This window comes from Castor canadensis, chromosome 3 (genome assembly GCF_047511655.1).
Source record: "Castor canadensis chromosome 3, mCasCan1.hap1v2, whole genome shotgun sequence".
NCBI classification, from domain to species: Eukaryota; Metazoa; Chordata; class Mammalia; order Rodentia; family Castoridae; genus Castor; species Castor canadensis.
The window spans coordinates 189,255,731-189,272,657 of record NC_133388.1 but is presented as its reverse complement, the minus strand read 5'-3'; the positions used below and the strand labels follow the sequence as shown (position 1 = coordinate 189,272,657).

At 40.2% G+C, this 16,927-nt stretch overlaps 1 protein-coding gene across 1 annotated transcript in view; it reads left to right on the top strand.

Annotated features, from left to right (window-relative positions):
• Positions 1 to 4,827: 4,827 nt before the first annotated feature.
• Hhla1 (HHLA1 neighbor of OC90) overlaps positions 4,828 to 16,927 on the top strand; it is a 34,520-nt gene continuing 22,420 nt past the window's right edge. The window contains exons 1-6 of the mRNA XM_020180258.2: positions 4,828 to 4,906; positions 6,754 to 6,825; positions 9,904 to 9,963; positions 10,704 to 10,784; positions 12,831 to 12,914; positions 13,015 to 13,098. Coding sequence (XP_020035847.1) covers positions 4,828 to 4,906; positions 6,754 to 6,825; positions 9,904 to 9,963; positions 10,704 to 10,784; positions 12,831 to 12,914; positions 13,015 to 13,098 — 460 coding nt within the window. The remainder of the gene's footprint in view (positions 4,907 to 6,753; positions 6,826 to 9,903; positions 9,964 to 10,703; positions 10,785 to 12,830; positions 12,915 to 13,014; positions 13,099 to 16,927) is intronic.

Sequence of the window (16,927 nt, the reverse complement as noted above, 5' to 3'; positions counted from 1 at the left end):
GAATTGGAGTGAGAAGAAAGAATGCCCAAGAAATGGCAATAAGACACCGAAAAGTTCTCCATTTTTAGTAAGTGGTTGATCTGAAATATTTTGGATTTTGGCAGTAAGCAGACATGTTCCACTCCTGCCTCTCCTGGCTGCATGTCCTCAGACCACCTGTTCCTCTGAGCCACAGTGTCCTCAAATTATAGAATAAGAATAAGAGCAACTGATTAGTGGGCAGGTTTGCTTCAAGGACTCATGGGATACCATATGTAGCACTCCTGGCTCATCACATGGGCAACAGATTAGACTCTTCACTTGTAATTTTTCACTGGATATTTGTAACTAGTCGACCCCTCCATTGTTTTCATTGTCTCACAAGTTTAAATCCATGATGGCTACCACCAGCTCAATGGCGCTGGGAAGTTGTCTACAACCTCTAGCTTCTGGTTGCTCCCCAGGAAGAGGGAGGTGGTACTGAGTCAGTAGGTGGCAACATTAAATTCTAGGTGATCTTTGTTTATTGGAAGTAACACAATGTTTAATTAGGACTCCAGAGCTTTTGTCCTAACATTCATACTCCCAGCTCTAGGGCTGCTGCTGATAAGATATGGACATATTGTGAATTAATTTCCCAAGACTCTTGGGCAGATTCTTGGCTTGTCAATCACAAGAGCAATTTTCTGCTCTTCTCCTGGGAGTTTTATTTGAATTCTAACCCCTTGGCCACCAAAATGTGTTGAAGTCAAGTGTGTTGTGTTCAGTATGAGGTCTTTTTTGTAGCACTCTAGAATGATATTTTGCAGGCAAGAGAGAACAGAATAGGAGAGACCATGGTTCAAATCCCAGTTCTCTCATTTAGGATCCATATGGCTCTGAACTGGGGGCTCCACTTTGATTCCCAGGCTTTTCTCTGTGTAACAAGATTTATCAATGTCCCTCTGTAACAAGATGCTTGAGAAATTAAAGTAATAGACATCAGGCCCAAAAGTTGAGGCTCAATAAATTATACTATTGGGGAGGAAAAAATAAACTCTATTTCCTCTACTCATGCAGGTTCAATGCCTGGTGCCCTGCAAATTGAACTGACCAGAGCTAGATTTACTGGAGAATGTTTAGTTTATATGTTTATGACAGTCCTCACATGAAATAAAAATCCCAAAGAGGTAATCATGTCCAGAGGCTTATATGCCATTTTAATAAAAGATTAGTAAATGTGCAGAGAAGTAATGAGACAAAGAAAAAAGCTTTTGAACCACTATAGGTGGTCAGAAGATAAGGGCATGGGGAAACTTACAGAAGATAAGGATTGTTTTAGTAAGATTTGCTTATGCTGGGCCTGGCTCAGTCTTCATTCTCTGTCTTTTTCTTGGCAATGAAACTCCCTCAGGAGAAGGGATTTCTGTCAGTCTTCATTTCTTAAAAATTTATGTACTTAGATAAGGGAACCTCTATCTAAGAAGACTTCTTTCTGTATCTGTTAATTTTTAATAGCCTTCAGCTCAAAATAATCCATGTGCCAAAGCAGCATATTTTCAGTGGCTTATTCTGATCCCTGCCGGTATATTACTGTTGTCACACAGCCACATGGCTTGCTTCTCTGCAAGTGGCCTTAAAGAAACAATGATTAAAAATAATTACCCAACTCTAGCTTTGGAAGAGGCAGTGGAATTATGATCACTTGGCTTTAGGGTAAATTTTTGGTCAGCTAATCCAGTCTTTGTAATATATAACTTTGAGGATTATAAATCTATCACATGGAGAACATTGGCTGGCTGGATTATTGGAGAACTAACATGTTTTACAAAGTACCATCACTTTTACTTGTTTGTGAAACAGGCAGCTCTTCTCTGTGCCAGATGTTGTACAGTGCATTTTATATATGTGTGTGTGTATATATATATGTATATGTATATTTCATATATATATTAGACATATATATGGCATGTTTTAGCCTTGAGTGAGAAAACTGAGGCATAAAGAGCTTCAGTAGCTTAGACATCTAGCAAATAGCAGCAGCAGGAAGGAAATCCATGAAGTCTGACTCCACAGTTCCTACTTCCAGGAACTGTTCCATACACCCATGGCGAGTTAGTGAGTGAGTTAAGGTCCATTTTGACACAAGTCACCATGGCCAACTCAGGATTCAAATCAAATCTGTCTAACCTTGAACCTAGGTCCTTTCCCCTGCCCTAGACTGTCCCATAGTGGCCCAGGTTTGCAAGGAGAAGGCTAGGGAGGCCAGAAGAGCCCAGTTCTGCCATCAGGTGACATCCAGCTGCTCTGTTAGTGTAAGCTGTGAAGTTCTTTCATAAAACCTTCTGACCCTCCAAACCAGGGTTGTCTCAAATACCAAATTAGACATAGTACAATATTATTCACTCTCTACCTCATATTCAAATTTAACTGTGTGCCCTCCTCTGAACAACATAGTTGATTCAATCAACCTAAACTGAAGGAAAACTTTTTCCTCTCTGAGCAAAATCAGTAGAAATTAGAGTCTTAAAGTACTAAAGTTTAGCATATTTACTCATAGTAAATGAGAGTGGTTAATGTAATGAAGCAGGTGTCAAAAAAAGAAAGAAGTGTCAGTCTAGTATATATATATAGTGTATCAATAGCTACTTTCTCTATCCGTTCATACTCTGTGCCTCTGCTACATGTTGAGCCCTGAGACAGACATGGAAGAGGAAGGGGAAGAAGAGGAGACAAAAGAAAAAGATAAAAGGAATTAAAATTCCCAGGTATCTATTCCAACACTTGCTCTTGCATTGGATTCCATGGTCTCCTTTAATCTCCTGAAAATATCTTCAAGGTAGTTATGACTATCCAGAGCTCAGAAAGGCAAGTCATTTTGCCATAGCAATCGAGGTGCCAGAGAAAAGTATCCTCACTTAGTTTGTCATTTTGCCTGCCTACCCCCACTCCCAATGCTCTTTTGCTGGAGCCATTGCCAGACCTGGACTCACCAAGCTTTCTCCTTTCCTTCCTCTCTCTCCCACTTTGTAAATCTTTGTGGAGAACTTATCACAGTGGGCTTTGAGTGTGAATGAGTTGGGTATGTATCTTTCCTCCAAGTTACTAAACAACTTGAGAAAAAAAAGGCTGTGACCAATCCATCCCTATGTCACCAACCTGAGCCAAATGCCTGGAGGTATGGCCTGAATGTATCCCTCAAAATTCATGTGTTGAAAATTTAACCACCAATGTGACAGTTTTGTTAGTGGAAGGATCTTGGAGTGGCAGTTAGGTCTTGAGGGTTCTTCCATCATGAATGGATTCATGCCACTACAAAAAAAGAGGTTGTGGGAGTGGGCTGGCTTTTTCTTGCCTTTCTGCCTTCTGCATTGTGGTGTTGCAGTAGGATGATCACACTAGGTGCCAGTACCTTGACCTTGGAATTTTCAGTCTCCATAGCTGTGAGAAATAAATCTGTGTTCTTTTGAATTATCCACTTGGTGATAGCTTGTTATAGCAGCACAAAACATGTGATATGCATACTGAGAGTTGCCATGTACCAGAGAGTGGGTTAAATGCTTTGGATTCGTTATCTTAAATCTTTACCAAGATCCTGCAAGCTGGTTTCTCTTATCCCCATTTTTCAGATGAGAAAAACTGAGATTCAGAGAATAAACAGACTTACAAGAATAAGAGAACTCCAAGAGAGCCCCGCCTCTTGTTTCTTTGTAAGGCTTGTCTTTATCTAGGGTGGCATTGAGAAGAAAAATACCAGTTAGGCACCTACTAATAATTTAAAAAGCAATTAAAATGCTTGCCGAGATTTCTCATGAAAAATTTACATGAGTTTTCCATCTTAGTAGAGCAAACCTTTAAAATACAATTTTCCATAAAAATGTTATATTCCTAAAATATTTTCCCCAACCCCCACTGCACATTCTCTTCACTTTTCCTCCACTCTTAATTCACTTTCCAGATCTCTTTCACATTTTACCAATAGCAAATTTCTGGTCTTTTCAAATCAAGTCCATGCAGACTATATATTAAATGGGAATTATATGAATACTTACATATAGAGATTATATAGTTGTCAAGAGATAATATATACCAGATAACATTCTGTGTGGCACATGGCACACAGAAAGTACCAATAAATGTTTGCCATTATTCTTATTAGTCTCAACTCTTATGCTGGCTCTGCATAGCAAATGTCCAAGAGGATGGCTGTCATGAAGTGCTACACTCACATATACTCATGTTAGTAACATTTTCCTCTTAATATGATGTATTGACTCTGTACTTAAATGATGCGTCCTACCTACAGAAAACCCACGAGCCATTAATGTTCCCCAAATGCACATGCCACCCTCTCCCATGTTCCCAGGTTCCCTGCAGTCATGCAGGGAAAGTGAGTAGTTCCGTCATGGGTTGTAAGTAAGATGACCACGTCACTTCTTGACTTCTTGCCAAGGCACTAAGAGTTGGTGCATAACCCTTCAATTTTTCCCTTTCACTGACACAATGAATCAATGGCTAAGAAGGCAATGGCTCCCAGGCTACCAGATGGAAAATTACAAGATCATAAAGTATCCACTAATTAGTGTACCCAGTCACTATGTGGAGGACAGCTCTTTATCAAATTATCTATAGTCAAATATGGACTATAAACAAGAAATTACCTTTGCTGATGAATTAAGTCAAAGAAATTGAAGGGTTAATTTGTTATCTCAGCATAACCTAACTTGTCTTAGCTTGTAAAAAGCCTTTTTCATATTATAATTTTAGGGACACTGTTCTCAAAGTATATTTTGCACCACTGCCCTTAACAGTCAAGATTCTTCTCTGAATGCTTCCTTGTTCACTTCCAGGTAGCCACAACATCATATCATGCTGAGCTTCCTGCTACGTGGTCCCCCAGTGAGGTTGTGCATGGGCCTTGCCTGTGTCCTGTCCCTCTGGAACACAGGTGAGGCTGGTCAGTTCTGCAAACATTTGTTCTATACGTAAGTTTAGATATCCATTGTGCTTTAAAAATTTTGGCAGCCAACATTTCAACCCAGAATCCTAAATGAATTTGATTTAAATCTCAATAATCAATTCCATTTCTGTTTTTTCTCCTCTTAAACTTTCTTGTGCTTGAGTCCCATTTATACAAACAAAGGTCTCCACAGTTACCATCCTGTCCAAACCACCATGCTCTCTTTCCTGGAACAATGATGGAGTGTTCTAAATCAGATCCCTCCTTCTCCTCACGTCTCCCTATGATTCACTCTCCACCCATCAGTCAGAGTGATCTTTTTGTAAATCTCATTACATCATTATCTTCCTCCACCATTTCTCTCCCTCACTCTCCCAAATTTATTCAGTGATATCCCACTTCTCTTTGGATATTATCCCAAGTGAGTCCTTTATCTGATCCACATGGTCCTGCTCACTTCGCATCCACCAGCCCTCTCAAATGCTCACATTCTCTTCTTTGTGTTCCCTCACTTTAGTCTTCAATCTTTTAGTGATGCTCATACCCACCACAGGCTGCAAGACCAAGCTGTTCCCTCTTCATCAAATACCCTTTAGCCAGTGAGATACTACTCAAACACTGTCTATCTTCAGATCTCAACACAACACCCTCTTCTTCGGGAGGCTTCCAGCTCACTGAGGTGAGATCTGGCTTCCTGTTACCCACCCTCACGATCCCCTTTCAAGTACTCAATGTTGTTTATAAGTATACCCTTGGGTTCACTTTCTCCACACCTGCCTCCCCTACACACAATACCTAGTAGACCCCAGTGTTCAATAACATTATCAATCATTAGTATTGCTCACTCTTGGGGATATCCAAAAGACTGTGACACAGGTGACTCCAGAGGCACCTGCACACCCATGTTTATTGTGGCACTATTCACAATAGCCAAGTTATGGAAACAGCCAAGATGCCCCACCACTGACGAATGGACTAAGAAAATGTGGTATCTATACACAATGGAATTTTATGCAGCCATGAAGAAGAACGAAATGTTATCATTCGCTGGTAAATGGATGGAATTGGAGAACATCATTCTGAGTGAAGTTAGCCTGGCCCAAAAGACCAAAAATCGTATGTTTTCCCTCATATGCAGACATTAGAAAAGGGCAAACACAACAATGGGATTGGACTTTGAGCACATGATAAAAGCAAGAGCACACAAGGGAGGTAAGACACCTAAAAAATTAGTTAGCATTTGTTGCCCTTAACATAGAGAAACTAAAGCAGATACTTTAAAAGCAACTGAGGCCAATAAGAGAAGGGGACCAGAAACTAGAGAAAAGGTTAGATCAAAAAGAATTAACCTAGAAGGTAACACACATGCACAGGAAATTAATGTGTGTCAACTCCCTGTATAGCTATCCTTATCTCAACCAGGAACACTTGTTCCTTCCTATTATTGCTTATACTCTCTCTACAACAAAATTAGAAATAAGGGCAAAATAGTTTCTGCTGCGTACTGAGGGGGTGGGAGTGAGAGGGAGGGGGCGGAGTGGGTGGTAAGGGAGGGGGTGGGGGCAGGGGGGAGAAATGACCCAAGCCTTGCATGCACATATGAATAATAAAAGAATAAAATAAAAAAAATCATTAGTATTGCTATTGTTCTTCAATAAATATCTGGTGACTAATGATTGTATGAATGAATAAACTACATATGAGATTTTAAGCAAGTCACTTCACAATTCCACATTGTAATTTTCTCATCTATAAAATAGATAATTTGGGTTACATTCTCTCTAATAATAAATTTGGATTATAATTTCTCTGATGAAACTGTTCTTTTACTTTAGTGTCTGGCCTTAAAAGAAAATCCAAGAAAGAAAAAGAAAGGACCTTTTCACCAACAGCAGATAAATGGGCAGGTGCTCCTCCCCAGCACACTCTGTTCTCAGACGAATTTCTTGATCTCTCTCAGACTTGCCTTCTCAGCCATAAATGGAGACTGTATCTCTAATTCTCTAAAAATTAGACTACTAGTTCTGTGAGCTTTCATTACTTTTTGGTTCTTTGCATGCTTGTATTCTCGGGATCTTATTAAATCTACAAAGACGGTGACATTCTGTCAGTGATAGGGGATTTTATAATGGAAGTATTGTTATTTGCCATCACCACCTTTGAAATACTTTCATCTGTCTTTGCCTTTCCTTTTTTCCTCTTGATTGTATGAAATTGGCTGTGCAGTGAGATGGTGACTACTTTGTAACATAAAAGACACAGGAGACAGGAACTGTACTTCTGTTCCTAATTTTTTGATAAGGAAGCAATATCAAATTTTTGCTATGCTTTTGTGTGACTTTTGTGGGGTAGAAGTTACTCTTTACTTCCTAAATTTTAGTTTCAATTAGTTAAGACATTCTCATGATTCAAATAGCTAAAAGTATAAAGTATATAAAGTTAAAATGGTCCCCCAGCCAACCACTTCCCTTTCCCTGAAGATACCAATTTTACCAGTATATTTTGTGTAAGTAAGATGATTTTCCATAAATATTTGCTCTATTTGAGCTTCCAACTTTCTCTTCTTTAAGTGAGAGAAATTACTGTTGTGTATGTAATGATAAAGAATAGAAGGTGATAAAATACTTAGTGTGAAGAAGTGCAGGAGATGTCAGGTATTTTCTATTTTAAAGATACTACTATGGTAGTCTTTCTATCCAAAAATAGAACAATGAACCTGTCTGGCACTTTACCTGAAAAGCACTTCTGTACAATATCCTAATAAAAAACCTGTGCATATCATTGTTCAGTTTGCACTTAAAATATTGTGACCAAAATCCACACATGGATTTGTAACTAGAAAATAGAGTGCTAAAAATAATTTTTCTTTGATAAAAGAAGTATTGTTCATGAATGATGTTTGGTCAGAGAGAGTGTATTGTGGCCTGAAAGATGTAAGCATCTGTAAGCCTGGCTGCCTGAAGCACCCTGGGAGCCTGGAGACCCAGAACTCAAGTGATCTTGGCTCCTCACCTGCATGGAAGGCCCTGGTGCCTGGGCAGTTAGAAAACACAGCCATGGCTCCTCCCACAATCTCAGCAGCAGGTAGCTGCTGCTGGGTGGACTACACAGGCATGATGCCACTCAGAATGACTGTTCTCCAAGCCAGAAAACAAGTGGTTTGACAGCTTTCAGGCCTGGCTAATAATTCACGTCAGTTTTGCCATTCTTTTTGTTGAAACAACTCCTCTGCCTCCAGCAGAAACATGGTAGGAAAGGGAGTTCACAGCCCCCACCTACCTCTAACCCCAGAATCTCTGATATATAACCAAAAAGCTTGATGACTTACAAAAGGTCAAATTGGCTTAAGCCTTTTGACTTGACCTCAGTTTCAATAGGGTACTTGAAAAGTAAGGTCAGGACAAGCTAAATATCCACCAGTAGGTGAACAGTAAAGAAAACATACACTGGAATAAGATTGAGCTTTCAAAAGAAGACGCTCCTGCCTCTTGCAACAATATGAACGACCCTGGAAGGCCTGTGGTAAGGAAAGTAAGCCAGGCACAGCAGAAAAATAATTGTATCATCTCACTTATGTGAAGTGATAAGATTCAAACTCACAGTTACAAACAGTAGAAAGGTGGTCGTGGGATGAAGGAAGAAGAAAATGGAGAGTTTGCTGTTCAACAGGTGCAAAGGTTCAGTTATGCAAGATGAATAAGATACAGAGGTCTGTACACCATAATGCCTATATGTACTGCATTATATTGTGCACTTAAAAATGTGTTAACAGGGTAGATCTTATATGCAGTGTTCTTAATGGATGTGCTGGTGCATAGCTACAATCCCAGCACATGAAAGGTAGAGGCAGGAGGATCGTGAGTTTGAGGCCAGGCTGAGCTACATAGCAAGTTAAAGGGTGGCTTGGACTACATAGAAGACCCTGTTTCCAAACAAAATTACATGTTCATATCACAATAAAATGAAATGAAGGCAGGGGAAAACAACGTGAGCAATAAGCTGAGCTAGCTGTTTAGTTTTATTTTAGCCTCTATCCTGGCTGCAAGGCTTAGGTGTATCACTTAACTTCTGGGTCTTGCTTTCCTCAACCTTCAAAGGGAGTGTTGAACAAGATGATTTTTGAAGATGGAGGCTATATAAGGCAATTCTTCCAGGACACTATTTCAGTGATGAAAACTTCTATTTCAGTGTCTGGAAACAAAGGCTTTAAGAAGGAAAAAGATGCAGCTCTCCTTGATGCATCAGGTAAGGAGGGCAGTCCTAAATCCTGACTTGCTCAGGAACACTGCACGTTTTTCAGACTCTGTGTATTGGCTTTCCGTCTATTACATGGATACAAAGCACCTCCTCCATCTGAACGTACATGGAAAAAATAATCCCTGCATCGATGGTAGCAGCAGATTCAGTGGGACTCTCCATTCTATAATTTAAAGTGACTGATTCTCCAGGTCAGTGGCTTCCACAAGACCTTCTCCCTCCCCCTGGACCAGGTTAGATTCTCATAAAGGTGCTTATAACTCTCCTCACTTGTCATTACACGAGTCTCCTCTTCCTGCCCAAGCCACGGACAGAAAGCACTATGGAGCTAGAAACTGGGAGGCCTGATGTTTCAGAGGGTCACTACTCTGCAGTTGTAGGCAGTGGGTGATAAGCCCTTTGCAACTACTGTTCAAGTGGTTAGGCAAGTCACTTCTCTCCTCTGAGCCTTGGTTCCCCAACCCAGCTAGGGAGTTGGGTAGATAAGACCCTCTGCAACATAATCACCTTATTTATTAAAACATCGTTCTCTAAGCCACACCCAGTCCAATGACATTAGAAATGGAGGTGGGAGTGAGAGCAGTAAGATCAGACTTCCAAGTGTCCCTTGGTGATCTTAGGACTGCTGAGTCTGACAGCCAGTACTGCAGAACGCCAAGACTTTATTGACCCCATGGGGCTGGGACTGGGGCCTTGCATTTGCCTCATGAAAACTTTTCCCTTCCCAGGGTCTGTCCTTAGAGGAGAAGAGAGGAAAGAAAGGGAGGTGGCATTTCTTGCTACCACAGGTGAGTCTCCCACTTACCCTCATCTTGCTATGGGGCTCTCGGCTATTCTGCAAATTCTCCCACTTCTGTGGACTTCAGTTCCCTTCCCCACAGTGGGGATAATAGCATCTTTCTAATTTTACCTGAGCATTGTGTAAAAGTTGGAAAAGACAATTCTTGTAAAACTATAAACAGGTGCATTAACTATCTGGTCAACTGTTGCTTCCAAATCTTCAAGGAATAGCTGAGAGAAGGGGGATTTTAACCCAGCAACTTCTCTCCACCTTGGGCCACACACAAATACTTGAAGGATTTTATTTTCCCACACTGACATGTGGGCTATATTCCAGTCTGGATCTCTGAGAATGGAGCCCAAGCATCGGAACTGTGGAATTTAAAAAAAAAATCATTGCAGGAAATATCAATGTCCAGCCAGGCTTGAGCCTCTCTATTGCAAGTACACTTATTTCTGAATTCAGAGCTGCCTGTGATTCCCCATCAATCCCTGCTCCCTCCAAACTCAGAGATATAATGGTCACTGAAAATGAGGGTTATGTTGGTCATGATGTGTATCATTGGATGTCATCTCCTGTCTCCTGGCAGAAGCTGCCATTTACCTTTGAGCCTCTTGTGCTTGCACTTTGCTATGGGGTCAATACATGTCCAAAGAGGTAGCTTATCTGTCCAAAGTTTGGAAATGAAAAACCGTTTCTGCTGTTGAAAAAAGCATGCCAGTGACATTATCTCTACCTGTCTTTCAGAGCTCCCTGCAAGGTCTGTCGATCTGTCCGCACTTAACCTGACAGAGCTCGTGAATGGGATGCTGAGCAGAGGTTTAAAAGGTAACGACTGTGTCAGTGCTGTTTGGGCCCATTCTTCTCCTGTGCCAGCTTGTCTTCTAGACTATCTGTGACCTGGGCAAGACAGCATTCTTCTGTGTCTCCATGTTCAGGGTAGAGAAAACATTGTTCTACCTAACCCAGGAACTAGAAGGTTTGCAAGCCATCACTCCAAACATTTTGCATGTGTATGCATTCAAAATCATAGCTAAGAGTCCTGAATACTTACAATATTATCCAATTCATGTTTCTATTCCTAGCTTCTAGAAAAAGATAATAGATAGCATGTACTTAATGAGTACATTCATGAATCTATTATAACAACAATCAGGAGATAGATATCTAGAAGTAGAACCTTCCAAAATGACAGCAAAGCAGGAAGGATCCCTAGTGTGCAACCCTTATTTCCTTCGTTATTTATCTCCCACTTCTTCAGTAAATGCTTGTGGAACACCTATCACATACAGGCACTCGCTATTCTAAGTATTAGAGGTAAAACAGTGAACAACCCCCAAATAAATCCCTGTCGCAGGGTACTTACATTCTAGTGGGAAGACAGGAAAGCAATAAACAGAATCAGTAGGAAATGAGTGCTGAGCAGAATACGGGGATGGAGAACTCTCATTCAACATTGAATTCTATGTGAATGGTATTCCCTGGTGCTGTGTGATACACAACTGCACATCTGTACACGAGGGCTTTAAACTTATCACTTAGTCACTTCCTTATCAAACAGTGTCTGAGGACTTACCCCATCCCCATCCCAACACTTGAAGCTGTCATCACAAAGATACTGCCCCCGCCCTCTAGTTGCCCACATAAGAGCCCATTGATGGATGGGGATGCCTGGGGAGGAGGGGGGAGCTATGAGATGGGCATGATGGAGTTGAAGGGAACTATGGGGAGACAGAGCATCAGAGAACAGATAGGCTATGCTCCTGAGTTCCCATCAGTCCCATCCTTTCCTTCGCAAGGCCCTGCACTGGGATCTGCAGAATGTGGCAGAGACTGGAAAGCTATGACTGTACCTCCAGGAATATCAGGTTCTTTGTGCCTCACTAATCTTGGCACAGTCCTGAAGTGTACTGCTCTCACTCCCATTTCAGAGGTGCAGAAACTGAGACATGCTGACTGCTATTGGAGATTAGAGTTCAGGGCAGTTTAACCCAAGCCAATAAATGTGTCCAGTGTCTTCCAAATGTGAAGACATGAAACAGTTATTAAACACAGTCCCAGAGCCCTGTGCTGGAGATTCTGGATCACTTGGACACTTTTACCAAGTCACAAAGTATGAGGAAACAGCCCTGGGGTGTTCAAACTTTGGTGCATACCCCACTCTTCCAAGAAGCTTATAAAGTACTGAGCCTGATGCAGTCAGTGTATGGCATTCGAGTCCCTGTGGGGGTGATGCCCCAGGAGGCTGAGGCAGACTGAGTACTGTTGTTGATTAGCATGCACTGAATACAAGGATTCTGCCATTCCTGCTACTGTTCCAGTGGGTCACGAATGAATCCAAATAAAAAGAACTTGAGGCACTTGCTAAAACAATTCGGAATAAAGAAATGACAAGATGAAAGTGCTAATTTTCTAGATTTTATTATTACACATTATATACACATATTAGGTTATCATACTATACCCCATAAGTATGTACAAATGTGTTAATTAAAGAGAAAAACTAAATTAAAAATGAAAATAAATTTTTGAAAAAAATCAGAATCCTGGGCATACCCACCTCTCAAACTTCTGGCCTCCAGTACTGTGAAGTATCAATTCCTGTCATTTTATGTCACCAAGTATATGGAAATTTGTTGCAACAGGCTCAGGAAACTAATACATCCAGGACTCTCACTAAGTCATAGAGCTGGTGACGCATACTGTTGGAGTAGTTTTGTTTTGTTTTATTTTATTGGTTTATATTTTTGTCATCTTATTATTTTTATCACTGGTTAGTGTACCATTAAATTGCCTACTGTTAGTACTGTTTCTTTACTACTGTGTTAGCAGGCATTGGTCTCTTTGCTTTTTTCTCTCCTTCTCTTTCCACAGAGAGCAAGAGGTTCTTCTCCTTGCTGAGCATTACTTCCTACAGTTCCTTTGCCTTCCACAAAGTTTCCGTGGCCATTTACAACAGTGAGTGCTGTCTGACTCCTTCTGCAGGGATGATGGTGGGTGAGGGGGGTAGGGCCAGCCTAAGTGTCAGGATCTCTGAGTAAATATTTCCTCTTCACAGTTTCTAACCCAAAGACAGTGGACCCAGCCAAATTCCACACCAGGTACTGCTATTGTTTGAATAACCGGACCAATGACTTATCAGGTAGGTGGAGCCAAGTAACTCTTGTAGCTTTTCCATTTTTGCTTGTTTCCTTTCAGATATAATTTTTCCTCATAATAAAATAGGAAAATATGATATTATATATTGCACTTAAATATGTGCATATCCATTGTCCCACAAAGTTTCTTTCTTGGTCTTACTTACTACAGAAAAGTAGCTGTGTATGCACAAAGAGAAAAGAACAAAATGTTCATACGCTTTGGTTGTTTTAACTGTAAAATCAAGGAAGAAACTAAATATCCATCATTAAGAAAACAGTCTACTGTATAATAAAACTTTGGAAAACAGCCAGAGACAATGCACAGATGGGTGGATCTAGCCAGATTTTACTTACCCATGGAAACATTTTCTAAACATTTTTAGTTAGAATGTTACAAAATAATATACAGATTACAACAACCTCTGGGGGAAAAAATATATATATATATATGGACACTGGATAGGCTATTACCTCTAATATGCAGATTGGAGTGTGTTTTGAAGCGGAAGAATATTGATTAATGTAATCTTATAACATCTGGATTTTTTCCAATGGCACTATATTCATGTGTTACTTCTGTAATTAAAACTTAGAAGTATTACATGTTTCTTATATTTAGAGAATCCTGGGAAATTACTTTCTTACCAGTAAATCTCCTTTTAGTATAGTATATGTCAGACATTCTTCTGGTGTGGAACCCCACACTGGATTGACTGGACCCATCTCACCATCATGGAGCTTAGATTCTGGAAGAGGGGCCAGAGAGTGAATGAATATATTGCAAATATTCAGTTGATAGCCTGACAATATGGACAATTTGGCAGAGAGGGAGAGGAAGAATGTGATGCTGGGGTGTTGCTGGAGAGGGGTTGGATCAAGGTCTTCTGTGAAGTGAGAGGTGATCTTTATAAAGTGGGGGAAGTTCCGTGGATTCTGGGGACACTGGTCCAGGCAAAGACCCAGGCATCAGGGTGAGGAAGTGAGGACTGGAGAGACCATTGTGATGGAAGCAAGTGAGCCAAGGCCAGAGAGTCCTGAGACATGAACTCAGATAGGTGGCGTAGGATGAGGAGGGTACTGCAGATCATATGAAGTTTGTAGTCCACTGTAAGGATTTTTATTGTCACGATTGTTTGTACAAAGGAGCAATAAGATTTCAATCATGTCCATAAAGGATTCCTCTGACTACTTGTTAAAGAATAGGTTGTACCAGAGCAAGGGCTGAAGGAACCAAATCTTTCTGAGTTTTGCCCACTAACTGAATATTTAAAATATTTCCATGATATTACACCTTTGTAAAGATTTCTAATGGCTACACAATCTATGAATATAAGATTTATGTGTGCCATGATTGGACTTTAGAGTATATTCTAGGCTGTTCCTAATAAAAATAATCCTGCACCATACATCTTTGTACATAAAGCCTTATCTTGTTTCAGATTATTTCATGAAGATAGATTCCCCAAAGTGGAATTTCCAGAATAAACACTGAAAATTTTAAGGATGATAAGTACTAGTGTTTACCATAAGGTGCCACACCTTGCACTGATTATCAAGGCCACTGTGTTATAAAATCTACCCTGTGAATATCATCAGCAAAATAAACTGGAGATGAAGAAACTCTTCCATAATCACATTTCTCACACTTTCCCCACCCCTGGTAAGGGCCAAGTCCTATGCTGCATAATACTGACCCTGATGTGTGAAAAATGACAATAAAATGTAAAATGCTGCACTTGCCTAGAGAGAATTTATAATTCTACTTCATAAACCAAACTGTACTTATACATGTTTTAAAGGATCACTGTCTTGATTTTTAAAAGCAATGTACTATAATGTCAAAATACCATCCAACCTTGGCAAAACAACCATAAATACCTGATATCCCATCATTGATAGGTCATCACTATTCCCATTTTGAGCAACATAATCCAAAGGTATCCTCTGTAACCCACCTATCCATTCCACCTGTCATCTTGCCTACTTATCTAACCTACCTGTCTACTCCAACTGCCTACCCATCTCTCTAGCCTCTTAATTTACATATAGGAACATAATCTCTACATTATTAAAATACAAGCTGGGCTACTATAACAAGTAGCCCTAAAACAGGGTGGTTTAAAGAAGTAAAAGTTGTTTTCATGTGTGACAATGTGAGCAAGAACCAGGTGTACGAAGGCAAATAGTTTGATGGTTTGGGATCCCAGATTCCCTCTAGCTTATTGCTCTGCCTTCCACGATGCCTTTGTTCTCAAAGTGCAAAGTGGCTGGTCACCACACCCCCACTCCAGCTATGAGAAAGGAAGAAAGGACATGGAAGGCATACCCATTTTCAATAAACTCAGTGTAGAAACTGCTCACATTTCTCTCTTTCACATTCTGTCACTCAGAATTTAGTGACATGGCCACACTTGTCTATGAAGCAAGTTTGAAAATATAGTCCTTATGTTAAGCGACTGTGTGCCCAATGAAAATTTGATGTTGTTTTACGTAAGGAATTGGAAGAGTACATTTTAAAACCATTCCATCCTTATGCATAGAAATCGGCCCCGTTCTTCATCTGACTGCATGGTATTCACTGAAAGAACGGGCCAGGACTTATTTATTGTGTCTCTTTTGTTGGAAACTTAATTTATTCCAGATATTTTTATAATTATAAACAATACTATGATGAACACCTGTGCAAAATCAGTTGGAGTGCTTGCCCAATTATCTCTGTAGGATAAAGCACTCAAAATTGAATTGTTGGCTGACAGGGAAACAATCTTGTGGTGATTCAAATTGGTAAAATTTCTTCTAAAAATTTGCATAATTTTACATTCTTAGCAACAATGTTGGAATGTGTATGCTTTTCCACATTCTTGCTAACACTGAGTACCAAGTCTATATATGAGGGTAGTCAGAAAGAAATAATGCATCTATGAGCACTGCGAGTAAATTAAGTAATGAAATTTCCATCAAAACAAAGAATATCCTTGGAGCAATAATGACTGGGTTTCTTCCAAGCCAAATGAACCTGTTTGAAAGCAGCTTTAAAGGGGGAATTGACAGAGGTGGGAAGCAAAAGGTTGAAGGAGTGGTGGCAGAAATATTGGGAAGGGGGGAAGTTTTGACTCAAGGCAGACCTCAGCTCAGTCTAAGCTCCTGCACATATTACAAGGTCCTAGGCAAGTTCCATCATCTCCCTGAGCCTTGGGCAGAGCCTGGATGTCATCCTTGGTGTCTGTATAACAGAACCCTTCTTGTGGCTTCCATGCAATGTCAATAGTAGATTCCAACCTTGCATTTTATTGGCCTATGGATCTCCTTCTCGCATTAACTTTAGCTTCTTCTGTATGTTTTATAAAGCTCCCCAGCACATAGCAGGTAAGTAGCACACTGAAAACACTCAATAGATATTATTATGAATTAATAAATGAGAATTTTGAGAAGTAGATGGAAAACAGATGGAATACGTAATGAGATCCTACATGGAAAGGAAGTCATATTAACAACCATTTCTACAATATAAGGTAGAAAAGATGCCTTCAGTTGCCAACCTTCTACATAAGCAGGTTTCTACACCTTCATGGTGTACTACCACTTCTTGACCTGGGAGACTAACCATGTAGCCACACAGATGTAGTAAAATTACAGATGGCTCAGGTTCGCACATAGCAATGCCCATCTTCTTGCAGTCTTGACATGTTGTGCAACTACTCATTGTCACAGCTGTTTTCCTGCCTATCTGGGTTGTTTGTTTTCAAGTTTGCTTTCTTTTTCCCAAACTCATAATCCTACCAATTAGTAAAAGAAGGCATCATGGGAAATCACTCTGACCCCAGCAGCTTT